The sequence below is a fragment of the Perca flavescens genome, chromosome 14 (assembly GCF_004354835.1).
Source record: "Perca flavescens isolate YP-PL-M2 chromosome 14, PFLA_1.0, whole genome shotgun sequence".
Lineage (NCBI taxonomy): Eukaryota > Metazoa > Chordata > Actinopteri > Perciformes > Percidae > Perca > Perca flavescens.
The window spans coordinates 30,453,430-30,467,064 of record NC_041344.1 but is presented as its reverse complement, the minus strand read 5'-3'; the positions used below and the strand labels follow the sequence as shown (position 1 = coordinate 30,467,064).

The following is a 13,635-nucleotide window of genomic DNA, read 5'->3' as shown; positions in this document are numbered from 1 at the left end:
GAATTGGCAAAGCAGAACTTGTCCGTTGCGCAAACAAAAATGAACAGGTGGTTTGATTCAGATGCTAAAAGTAGATCTTTCAGTCCAGGTGATAAGATTTTGGTATTATTACCCAGTCCTGGTTCTGCCTTGCAGGCTCGTTACGGCGGCGCTTATGTAGTACAATGTAAAGTGAGCAACCGGGACTATATAGTTGCCACTCCGGATCGTCGGCGGCAAAGTAGGTTGTGTCACATAAATATGTTGAAGCCATATCTGGACAGAGAAGCGGACCCTCAGTCCTCTGTCAGTGCAGTCAAAGCGGTCGTGGCGCTGTCCAGTGCTGAAATGATTGATGAGGCCCCAGTTGTGGCGCTGTCCAGTGCTGAAATGATTGAGGCCCAGGCAACTGTGGTCTTGTCCGGTGCTGAGTCCACTGTGGCCCCGACAGCTTTGATGTCTGATGTTGAGGATGTTGTTGGTCCATCCCGTGCCGTTGTACAGGGATGGTTGAAAAATTCTGAAATTTTGTCCAAACTTCATGAAAGTTTTCCGCATTTGACTCTGATTCAGCATGAGGATGTGGTCAGTTTAATAAGTTCTCCTATCTCTCTGTTTTCAGATGTGCCAACTTAAACCCATGTGCTGCAGCATGACATTGATGTGGGTGGTTCACCGCCAATAAAGCAGCATCCCTACCGAGTCAATCCCAGCAAGCGCCTCCGTTTGCAAGAGCAGGTTGATTATATGTGTGGCATTGCAGAGCTTAGCTCTAGTCCGTGGAGTTCACCGTGTCTCCTAGCTGCTAAGTCCGATGGCTCTGACCGATTCTGCACAGATTTTCGAAAGGTGAATGGGGTCACAAAGCCAGATTGTTATCCTCTTCCCCGGGTTGAGGACTGTTGACAATGTTGGCAGTGGCAATTATGTGACAAAGCTCGACTTGTTAAAAGGGTATTGGCAGGTGCCCCTAACTCTTCCATCAATGTACAACCATTCTTTTGATACGAACGTTTCATGAATCACACTTGAAGCCTGTCGTAAGATGATTTCTGCGCTCATATCTGCGCTGGTTTCTAGGTTAGATTGATAAATGAGGGCCAGTGTGAGAGAAACAAATTGTCTCTGTGCGTAGCAACGGCATAGATTTTACACAGAAATATAAATCAGTCTTAAGCGATAACTATCCAAAGGAGTTTTACTGACGAGTCTTCCAACATTTTTCAACGGTTTTATTGACGTGTAAATGCAGACCTCCAGGTACTGTCGCCATTCATCTGCATGTATGGCACTAAGCTAAACGCTAAAGAGGCAAAGTTGCCAATTTTCAACCCTTCTGAAGCGAGTCATTCACAGGGGTTTTATCAGCTGATAAACGTGGTCCTCCATGAAACTGCTGCCATTCTTCTGCATGTACGGAAGAACAGAAAATGTATTTCCCTTAAGTTACCAGCTACTGCTAGCAGTATATAACTGTAACAGTGAAACATTTAGAAAAACACTTAACAGTTTACAAAAAAACTCAAGGTCAGTTTGTTTTGTACCCAGCAAAGAAATGGAGATAATTCTTTTTTTTTTTGTCACTTGTAACACCTCATGTTAGCTCTAGCTAGAATGATGTTTTTCCCTGTAATGAAACAGAGCCAAATGGGCTTACAACCTCAGGTCTGAACATTTAAGTTTTAAAAAAAGGAGCAATTAACAGCAATAATGATATTTCAAGAGTTGATGGCAACTGGTACATAATTTTTGTTGTTATTATTGTGATTGGCCAAATGACTCGTGTGACATATCACCAAAGATGTTTTATTGTGAAGAAGACTGCAGTAGGTTTTTGAAACTCCCGTTTATGGTAAATTGTACCCCAAATAAAAACTCTTCGGATATACACGATTCACATGGATGACATTTTCCCATTCAAAACGGCAATTTTTGCCGAAAAAAGCTCAGCTTCCCCTAAAATGTCTAAAATGTAATGGTCAAATATGTACTATTGTGTTAACATTTTATTGACTAAAATGCGTTAGAATACGTTAATCTCGAAGGCGAGTTTGTTCAGAATTAGCTGAGTTGATTTCCTTCTCATACATTCCCATCGCGTCTCAGTGCATTTCCCTGTTGAAGCCTTGCGTCCGTTGACTTCAATGGGGCTGCTTTGAGCAGTTTTTTTCAGTGCTTCGAAACTAGACGGTCATTGGATAAATGCTGCGACTATGTCCCGCCCACGGATGCTCAGCGTCTCTGGGGGTCAATGGAGCAGTAGGCTGGCCTGGACGCCTGGCTTCTGCGTAATGAGGGTCTGTCGAAGGACTGTATCTCCTTTTGATTGACAGTGATTTTGTACTATAAAAAGTCGCGGAAGCTGAGCTCAGCTCAGTCCCATCGCGGATTTTGCAAGTGTTGTTGAAATACCAACTGCTGCAACCTATTTCTTGGTATTTGCTTGGCGAAACTGCTAGACAATTTTCGTCATACATTTCATACAATTATACACCACATTCCTTGTTTCAGTTTAACCTAATTCCCACATTTCGTCCATTGAGTTTAATATCGTTTTGTTAGATCGTTTGTTCATTCATTCATTCATACAGTAGGCTAGGCTAGTGTTGTAGGGGTGAACTAGCCAGCTAGCAAACTGCACACGATGGCAGACAATGCTAATATTGTCGACCTGATTTTGGCAAAGCCATTTGAAAGTCATCCTTACGACGAGAAACTTAGAATTAAACAGCAGGGTTAGATCAACAATTAAGATTGATTTAGTGCAAAAGACAGGGCAAAGTAACAGGTCTGTTCAGCTCTCCTGGTATGACAGAGTTAGCTGGCTGACTGGAAGTGCTGTGACAAAGAAAATGTACTGCTGGCCATGCCGCTTGATGAAACCTTCTCACAGATATTATAAATTATTATTATAATAATTATATTATTATTGTATTATTATTTATTATTATATAATTTAATTATTACATTATTATATATATTATAATATTAATATAAATAAATGGACAATTTTTATGATGTAGGCCAAAAATTAGCTTCCCCTCTTTGAATGACCAGCAGTCGCCACTGGTTTGCAGGTATGTTAAATCAGGATATCTTTGTCTTCTAAGACCTGACGATCGAAGAGTCAGTCAGAGTTTGTCTAAAACATAGACTGTAAAAATACTGAACATAGCATTGGTGACGTCACCAACTGGTTTGTGGAGTGCTGTTTTGGAGCCTTGAGTTTGCATGTTGGTCATTGCCATCTTGGTATTTTGGAACCACAAGTGACCATATTTGGACAAAAGGGGCTGGGGACTATGACTGTTGAGTGTTGTGAATGGTTTCAATGGTGCTTCGCTAAGCTAAATGCTAGAGAGGGAAAGTTGCTGATTTTCAACCTTTTTCACTTGAGTCATCCAGTGGAGATTTACCATTCATCTGCATGTATGGCACACTTTCTTTAAAGTTACCAGTTAATGCTAGTGCTAGCTTGCTAGTGGGATTAGCAGCCCGTTAAACAAGACATTTCAATGTGACTAAAATGTTCCAGTTAACTTTGCTGCAGTTAAAACACACAGTGAGAGGGTCAAAGCCAAAAAACAATAGCCAAAACAAGTTGAGGTGTATTTTAATTTAATGTTTTAATTTAATTTAATATTTAATTTCCACAGTGTTATGGTTAGCAAGCCTCTGTCCCGATTGACTGGTCCTAAAGCATCCCCTGCTTTATCATCTATTTTAAAATAAATAGGACCATCATTTACTAAAAGAACATCATGCTGTATTAATGAAGACTTAAAACTAGAGATTGAGACCATAAACTCATTATGAAAATGTTTACTGATGTAATAAATCAAGTGAGAAGTAGGCTCATTTTCTCAAAGACTTCTATAGAAAGAACTTCTGGGCGATTGTTTAGCTCCCCTGGTAGAGCAGGCGCCCATATATAGAGGTTTACTCCTCGACTCGGCAGCCGTGGGTTTGACTCCGCCCTGCAGCCCTTTGTTGCATGTTGTTCCCCCTCTCTCTCCCCTTTCATGTCTTCAGCTGTCCTAAAATGTCCAAAAAGAAACAAACTTCCTTTTGGAGCCAGAGGAGTTGCTCCCTGCTGGAAGTTAGTGAGAATGCTGCTTTAAGGAGCTTCAGCGTTCGCTTTACATTTCAGGCCCGGAGGTTGCTGCTTGGTCTGAAACAGTGTTTCAGGTGGGAGATGAATGAATGTGTGATGGAGAGTCAGCTGAGGTTAAACTCACAGCATCTGCTGCGCTGGATCAGATCGGTCCAAGTGCCGTTGGGCAAACACTTCCTGACCTTGGGTCCCACAATCACCCTGTTGCCCCTGCAGATGTACTCAATCTCATAGTCTACCGGGAGCACCTGCACACTGCGGATCTACACACACACACACACACACACACACACACACACACACACACACACACACACACACACACATTATATTAAATATATCACAACAGATTTGGTTATATTGTTTGTACAAGCAAAGAAAGGATTTGGATGGTTAAGTGTAGAGTGTGTGTTTCTGGATGAGGGCTGTATTTGCCTTAAAGTGACTATATGTAACTTTTTAATGTTTCTAAAGCTCTGTCATTTTTCATAAAATGGTCTTAAATTACCTGTAACAGCAAATGAAACTAACAGTGAAAAGAACGCTATTTTTATTTAGTTTTCATCTGCCCGGGTCTGATTTTTCCCGTAAAGTCACAGAATGATTAAGGGCCGGTAGACGGTGCTACAGTATCAAATTCTGATGGGTCACAGATTTCTTTGTAACACTGGAAAAGCCTGTGTTAGTGTATCCAGCCAGTTGAGCCAGGTAAAAGGAAGCAGGAGATTTCTTTATATAGCCCTAATTGTATTGTAATGTTATTTTAGAGGTTTTCTGTTGTAGTTATGGCTGATACTGGGGCAGGGCCATCATAGGAAAGAAGGAAATGAAACCAAGAACTAAAAGATAAAAGGGAACGTGAAAGACAACGGGCGATAACGTGAGTATCACTTGGTCAGGCTTTAACAGATGGAGACAATTACGGGATTGTAAATGATTCAAGACCCACCCCGAATTGGTCCTAAGGTATGTAATTAACTATTTCATTCAATGATATTTTATAACTTTAGATGTGCGATGTTGTTGTAAGTCAGTAGCCAACATTAAATTACGGCCGCCTTCCATTTAAAGCAGGCGTTTGATTCCTTTTAGTCCATGTTTGTGTTGGCCTACTATTCTCTTTTCCCTTGTCCCCCAGTACTTCTGTAAAACATCCGTGGGTTTCATGAAATGCACTATATAAATCTAAGTTAATATTATGTTGGTTGCTTCAACAATCTCTTAATGCTTTGGCTCGTGACACAGTGACAGTGATAACAATACCCGGTTTAGCTCACTAGACACCCAAAGTAGGCTAAGTTACCGTATGCGACACTGGAAATGCAATGATGCATGTGTAACGTATTCTCTTATTGTAAATGAATAATTATCTGTCAGAGCAAAACATTCATCACGACTATAAGTAACTACTCAGTAATCTACAGTAGGTTATCACCTACTGTAGATTACTGAAGGAGAAAAGAGCTTTACGCAGGTGTGGTAACAACTACCGCTTTTGTCCAAAGCGGCCGCTAGAATGAACACAAACTGAAAGTGACATATAGCCACTTTAAGCAGATATACATATATTAAACACTTCAATCAAATCAAATTAACATGAGTTAGGGTAAATTTTGAAACAGTTTTTTTAACCTTAACTGTAGAGAAGCAGGACTTTATTTCTCATTCTTCCCTCGTCTATAAGTATATTTTTTCATATTTAGTAATATCTCTCTCTGCAAACTCAGCACTTGCTCCATGTTTACCTTCAGTAGTAAATGTCTACAGCAGAGATCTTCAACAGGGGATCCGGGGCCCCTAAGGGGTCCTCAGAGTTACCGCAGACGGACCTCCAAATTATTGTAAATCATCATCATCATCATACAGGCAGGGGTGAACAGCATAGGAGAAACCGCATGTCATTGTTAATTTTTTTTTAAAGTTTTTTCAGTACAGAAAAATACTTTGCACATCTATAATGTGACTGTCTCACAATATAGATGTGCAAAGTATTTTTCTGAATCTGAGGAAAATGTCTTAACATGAATCCAACATCTTATTAGCAAATATAAATCAGACTATTTGTAAAAAAATAAAAATACATTAATGATAGGCTTACTGGCGTATATGTAATGCTATACTAAGAGCCACAGATACAGTTAATCCGATTCACTGTTCCACATGTATGTTTGACATTAAACATGATTTATGAAATCACAACAAAAAATATTTTAATAGGTTGGTATTCTATGCACTAAAAGGTATGTATAAAGGCTTTAGGCTTTTATTGTAGGCCCAGTTAAATCTGCAACTTCAATTTATAAAACATGTAGTTGGGGGTCCCTTCTCTGTCTCTCTTTCAGATAAGGGATAATTGGGTTATAAAATGTTACCCCCTGGTGTTAGACCCCTGGTGTACAGCATAACTCAGCAGTGTGGTGAGAATGACATGGCCCTGTTGTTGTACAGTGCACATTTCAGGCTATAATGACCAGCCTTAGTTCAACATACGCACAATTTTAAGGCTGATACAAATATTTTGAAATTGAAGCCTTTGATACAATGATATTTAGTATGGATCAATTTGACTGTTTTATGCCAAAACTTTGACACATTCTAGGCCAAAGGACAATACAAATAAAAACATAAAATACAAAGAAGAGGAACGTTCATGAAAGCAAATATTTTAAACTCTGATCAGAGCCGGAGTACTTTGCAGGATTTGGAATATAAAAAGTAAAGTTGATATATAATTGTAATGACATTAATCTGTGTTGTGAATACCAGACTAGTGAATTTGAACTGATCTATGTGCAGCTGTTATAACTCAACAGCCCTTCTCACCTGCTCTTGTGTCAGACCTCTGTACCTTATCCCTCCATCTCTGGGAGGACGGATGATAGCACAACCTGAAAGAGAGACACACGGTCAGGTGGAGCAGAGAGTGACCCATCCCTGGCCATCAAATACCATGAAAACATCAAACCAACAATGCATCCATCTTTTTGTTGGAACCCCCTTTGAGGCTTTCCTTCAATAAACTTTCACACTTACAAGCATTGTGTGTCTATCACAGCCGGATATATCTTCTCCCTCTGTGCCCTAGACTTGCGTCACTAAGCCTCACTGTTGCACTGGCTGACATGTTCCTTCATCACCATGAACACACACACTGTACTTTACTTTGACTCAATCCCACACACACCGTCCTGCTGCCACAAATCCTAACTAGAGCACCAAATGTGGATTCATCCACCGCTGAAAAGAGTCCCCAACTAAATTTGAATTTCCTATTTGTTTGATAGAAACTACAGTGAGCAGCTGTTTTAGGGAATTACTAAAGTTTACAAAACTATATATTTTTGAGACATTTTTGCAGATTCAAATCCCCAGTAGGCAAGGACGTAACCTGCAGGTTTTTTGGACTATGGGAGGAAACCGGAAAACACCCAAGCAGGCTTAGAGAGAACATAGAAACTACACACAGAAAGGCCGTAGCCGGCCAGGTTGAACCTGCTGTGAGGTGGCAGTACTAACCCATGCAACACCGTGCAACACTTCTCTCTCAAGCTCTCTTTTTATATTCTTCACCCACCTACTTCTGTCACTTCTCAATACAACACTATGAAGGCCTCTGAGGAGAGACATGGTGCCTTGTTATGGCTGTTGTGTGACTCTCTATGACAGAAGCCTTTTCGGAAAAGGTTTAACACTTTTGCCGTCAGACTGTTGGCTGTCTTTATCCTTTAAAATTACCTTCAATTTATGACTGCATTTTACAATGAAATTAAGAAACAAATAGCAACCCCTAACCCTGACATGGGCACTATAATATTCTAGCTGCTATACACTATAATATTCCAAATAATACTTAATGACGATGAAGGACATGACAATATGTACAGACAAATACAAAATGATTCAACCAAAAAGCCAGCGATGAAACACAGAGAGTAGAAATAGAGAGGAACATGTTTGGCAGGTTTCAGAAAGTACTTTTTCTAACTGTCAGAAAAGCTTTTTCTTTTATTTAGAAAAGGCTTTTCTGACTGTCTCATGACCCCACCACTAGATGGAGACCTCTGTTATGTTTTCAGCAGCCGTATAACGTTTGGGCTTGTGGCTGCCAGCAGAGCTTATTTTTCACCTGTAATGGTTTCACATGGAAACATTGTGCTGGCAGTGGGATGGGGACGGGGTTAATGGGGCCAGCTGGGGCATGACTAGTGGCCAGGAGACAGATTTGCATGTTCAGACTGTCTAACACTCATGTACTCAGGCTACAGAACAAAGATTTGGAATGTGACAATGGGACAGAAATTAAATTCTGCCACCACAATTATTTATTTCTAAAAGTAATGTATTTTCACATGCTTTGTGTTTTTCAAATCAGTTTTATCAGAGGATTTTCAGTGATTAGTGATGGCCACAAGCCCGACCTCTCTCTGTTCTCCGAAGCTGTGTTGATGCAGGACCAGTCTATATCCACGACGTTCCACTTCCGGGATTGCTCCTGCATTCTAAACCCCGGTAGATTTATGAGGACTATGGTTAACTGCTCCTCAGATCTCTGCAGGGTAAATCCAGATTGAGTCAGGTTACAGGAGTCTGGTAAAGGACATTCTTGTTTATGGAGAAGAGAACGACCTCATCCTCAACAGGGACAAGACAAAGGAAATAATAATGGATTTCAGGAAGAATCCTCCCCCTCTGTATCCTCTCACCATCAGATGGACTGAGGTGGAGAGGGCCCGACAACTACAAGTTTCTGGGCCTGCATGTAACATCTGACCTGAGCTGGACTTTGAACACAAATGTCCCAGTGAAAAAGGCCCAGACGTAGCTGTACTTCATCAGGCTGCTCAGGAAAGCAGGACTGAGTCATCGCCCTCTCACCAAGGCCTGCAAAGGACTGATAGAGAGCATCCTCACTACAGGCATCACGGTCTGGTATGGGAACACCAAACAGACAGAGAGGAAGGCTCTCCAAAGAGTCATTAAGACTACAAAGAGGATTATTGGGACTAAACCTTCCTTCTATGGACACAACATACAAACAGCGAGGCTGGAAAAGAGCAGAGCATCATTAGAGACTCACTCCACCCAGCTCACTCTCTGCTCAGACCCAAACACTGCACACACAGACTCAGACACAGTAGTGCGGACAGTATCACTACACATAAAACAGTTCTATAACAGTTTTTTCCCTGCCACAGTCAAACTAATGGCAAAAACATGATAAAACACTGAACAATTCACTATGATAAAATGTGCAATAATCCTCACTACTTCACTCTACTGTGAACTTCCACTGTGCAATATTTGCAATATTTATTCTTGCGACAAATGCAATATCCCCCATGGTTACAGTATGACAATAGTATTTTTTGAAATCTTTTGTACATTATCTAAGTTTTTTGTCTCCTATTTTAATTTATTTACATTGTATAATCTTTTTCTATTTTAGTCGCTGGACAATGAAAACTTAGTGATGCCTCTTGCGCTTAATAGTCAATCTTTGATTTTCTTCTTGTGTTTACAGATGTCAGTCCAGGGAATAATGGCCTGAAAGCGAGGTTTCCTAGTGGAATTACTGAAAGTGTGAAGAATTAGAGTAATCCGCTTCTTTAAAAAAAACAGATGAATAAGAAAGACAGACTTTCACACAAAAAAAAAAGAAAGAAAATCAGCTGCGATCCGATACTGTGATCGGGATCAGGACATCCCTATAACGAAATGTTGGACTTGTGGGTATTGGCTGCACAGTCCCCAGTAAAGAAACGAAAAGAAGAACAAGAAAACAGTGCAGACAAAGCAAAAGAAGTTAAAAGACACAAAGAGCTGGATGACACAGAAAGGGACAACATTGAAGAAGAAAGACAAAAAGGAAACACGGAACGGAGTCGGTACGGGCTCGGCAGTGTTTAAAGACTGGTTCATCCAGAAGAATATGTTAACAGACTTTCACAAGTCAAGACAGAAAACCTCAATCAGATCCTACGATCACTTTATGCATCTGTAAGAAACGCCAACATTGGAACGTACTCAATTGGCAGTTACATAGCAGTTAGCACTGTAATATTTTGACACGTCTTAAAGTTTGACATAAGGACTTGTGCTACCTTCAAATCCAGCCATGTGGTATTTCAATCTGTATGTTCAGAGGTGCTGTCCCCTAACACAGCGAGTGGACTTGTCCGAAAAGTGTGGTTCGAAGTCTAGCTGCATCGGGCAAGACGAGGCAGAGAGGGCAATCAAGACTTGACAAGAGACTCTTTTAAAACGTGATGGGAATGGCAATCAGTACATTTCTCTCACTCACAACGGCGAGAGCAAGAACCACAACGATCCCAAAGATCTGTGTGAAGAAAATTACAGGGGGTGCATCTTCTCTAAGCCTGACAATCCAAACTGCCCCGTTGCTAGTTTAAAAAAAAAAGTATGTATCTCTTTGTCCTGCTGACGCTTATGCTTTCTACCTTCAACCACTAACAAAAGACCAACAGCTACTGAACAGACAAGCAGTGAGGTGCTGTCGTGAGCCCCTGGGAAACAATGTCCCTGGGCAAATGTTACCCCAATTCAGCCAGGCAGCCTGGCTTTCAAGGAGATACACCAATCACAGCTGTCCAGCTCCTCCCTCAGGCTGGTCTTGAGAGTAGGGAGATAATGTCTGTGACTGGGCACAGATGTGAGGGCAGCCTGAGGGGCTACTGGGCTCCAACCACTACAGATCTAGTCTTGCATTGCCAGGCCTTCCTCCACAGCGCTATGGAGGAAGGTCTGGCTAGCCTCTGGTTTATTGGCATTTCTTTAAACCAATCACTATCGTCTTGGACGGGGCTAAGCGACGGACGGAGCAACCGCGTCTATACAAAATAGCCTCGGGAAGGAACTTGTTTGGGTGGAACATGTGTACGTTCAAAAGTTGTTTTGGACAGACAGTCTAGCTAGCTGTCTGAATTTACCCTGCAGAGATCTGAGGAGCAGTTAACCATAGTCCTCATAAATCCCCCCTAGTTTAGAACGAAAGAAGGAGGAAGGTGACTCCTGTCCTCCAATCCAGGCAATAGCAGCACATGTGGTGAGCGCCTATCACTACATCTCTATATACAGTGTGTGATCGCTACACATTAACTTCAGCGGTAGTGCCAATGGTTGTAACATTGTGTTTCCAGGTGTGTCAACTGCAGCATCTGGGCAAGAAGGAAACGAGATGAGTGAGGACAGAACTGTCAACATAAATATTCCCAAAGAAGTCCTATTGTGGTGGTTGGAGTCCGGCTGGCTGTGAGTTCCTGTTTTTCTTTTCCTCATGTTTTGCTGTCAGTTTGTGTTGCCTCTGTTTCTCTCTGTGTTCCCCCCTCCCTTCCTGTCTGTGCCAGCCAGCTGATTGCGCACACCTGCTCGCCTCCTCACTACCGCTCTTCCCACCATACACACCTGCCGGCCATCAACTCCAATCAAGCCCAGTATATAAACCCCGGATTGACTCACCACCTTCGTTTGATCGTTGCTCCTGCCTACTTGGTGACACGCGTCTCAAGCTTCTGCAAATTCCCCTGAGTGTTCTTCTGCTTGTATCTTTGTAATCCGTTTTCTGTCTTTTTGTTTCAGCCATTGCCTTCCTCGTCACTCTGCCTCCAGTCAGCTGGCTCCTCCATCCAGTTCCCCCTCACGGTTTCCTGCACCAGCCTGCCTCAGCCCTCGCCTCTCCGCGCTCCAGTACTTCCCTGTCGAGTTCTCAGACCCGGTCTCCCGTGCCTCTGTTCCCGGTTCCAGCCCCGTGCCTGTGCTCCCCTCTCTGGCATCCACCTCCCCACTTCCCCATTCACTTTCCCACTTTTCCTAATAAAGTGATTTGTGCTGAGTTCTGCATTTGGGTCCGTTCTGTCCTAACCGTAACAGAGCGATCAAGCCATCATGGACCCAGCAGGCTCACAATCCCCTCTGACTCTCCCAACCCCCGCCCCAGGACTTGCTGTTCGCCGTGTCCGCTCAGGGTGCGTTGCTCGGTCAGCATTCCTCGGCTATTCAGGCCATGGCCGAGTCCATTCGCACCCTGACCGAAGAGATCCGGCGTCTGAGTGCCCAGTCTCCTTACTCCGACATGTCCAACCCTCCCATTAATGTCTCTCAGCCCGCTTCTGCGTCTCGCACTCCCACTCACGATCCGGTCGCATCCTCCGTCGCTTCTCCGCCTCTCGAGTCCCCAGTTTCCCTCCCCGAGAAATTCTCCGGCATACTGGGAACCTGCGAGGGGTTTCTCGTGCAGTGCGACCTGGTGTTTCGGAGGCAGTCACTAACCTACAGCTCAGACGAGGCCAAGGTGTGTTGCGTCGCCGGGTTGCTCGCGACCGCGCCCTGGAGTGGTACACCTCTGTGAGCAAGGGGCAGCCTCACCTCCTCTCCTCATACTCCTCCTTTGTGGGGGAAATGAGGAGGGTGTTTGATCACCCTGTGCAAGGGAGGGCTAAGGCTTCCCGGCTCATGACGCTCCGGCAGGGGGTTCGCAGCGTCGCGGAGTACTCCGTTGACTTCCGCATTCTGGCCGCTAGATCGGGTTGGAACAGCCCGGCTCTCCGTTGCGCGTTCCTGGACGGCCTTAGTGAGCGGATTAAGGACCACTTGGCTGCCAGGGGCGAGCGCGGAGCCTCGATGGGCTCATTAGGCGGCCATCGATTTAGACAATCGTCTCCGGGAGAGGGATAGAGAACGCGGGTCCGCGGCTCCTCCTCTTCGGTCCTGCCTTCCGCCACCACGGGTCCCTGCTCCCCCGCCTTCCCAGTCGCGCTCGGCGGCACCCCCGGCTCCTCCCTCTCCTCCTCCACCCGAACCCATGCAATTGGGCCGCGCACGCCTCACCCCGGAGGAGCGGGAACGCCGTCGTCTCGCCGGGGTGTGTATTTACTGTGGTCAGCCCGGTCATTATCTGTCCACCTGCCCGGTTCGCCCAAAAGAGTCGGCTCACCAGTAGCCTTGGGAGCTCTGGCGAGCCGACATTCTCCCAATTCCCGCTTCCTGCTGGATGTTTCCCTATCATGGCAGGAGGGATCGCTTCCTCTGGGGGCGTTGGTTGATTCCAGTGCCGACGAAAATCTTTTAGACGTTGAGATCGCTCGGCAGCTCGCCATCCCCCAAATACCCCTAGATACTCCCCTCCATGCCACCAGCCTCAGTGGTCAGCCCCTCACCACAGTTACTCACTGCACTCCCCAGCTCCGCCTCCTCACCTCGGGTAATCACCATGAGTCGATCTCGTTTCACCTCGTCACCTCCCCCGTCAACCCTATCGTTCTGGGTCTCCCCTGGCTCATTCTGCACAACCCCAACGTAGACTGGGCGCGGGGGAAGATCAGGAATTGGAGCGCTCATTGCCATGCATCTTGCCTATTGTCCGCTCGAGCCCCGGTAAGCCCACCCAAATTCACCCTCCTCCGTTCCTCCTGATTTAACCCTCGTTCCCTCAGAGTACCATGACCTTGCCACCATGTTCAGTAAAGAGCAGGCCCTGTCTTTACCCCCCCCACCGCCCTTATGACTGCTCCATCTCCCTCCTCCCG

At 44.3% G+C, this 13,635-nt stretch overlaps 1 protein-coding gene across 1 annotated transcript in view; it reads right to left on the bottom strand.

Annotated features, from left to right (window-relative positions):
* Window positions 1–3,981: 3,981 nt before the first annotated feature.
* The window catches only part of LOC114568245 (gamma-aminobutyric acid type B receptor subunit 1-like), an 82,750-nt gene continuing 73,096 nt past the window's right edge, over window positions 3,982–13,635 (bottom strand). The window contains exons 3-4 of the mRNA XM_028597724.1: window positions 6,917–6,981; window positions 3,982–4,356 (exon numbers count right to left, since the gene is read on the bottom strand). Of these exons, the coding sequence (XP_028453525.1) occupies window positions 4,198–4,356; window positions 6,917–6,981 (224 nt within the window). The 3' untranslated portion in view covers window positions 3,982–4,197. The remainder of the gene's footprint in view (window positions 4,357–6,916; window positions 6,982–13,635) is intronic.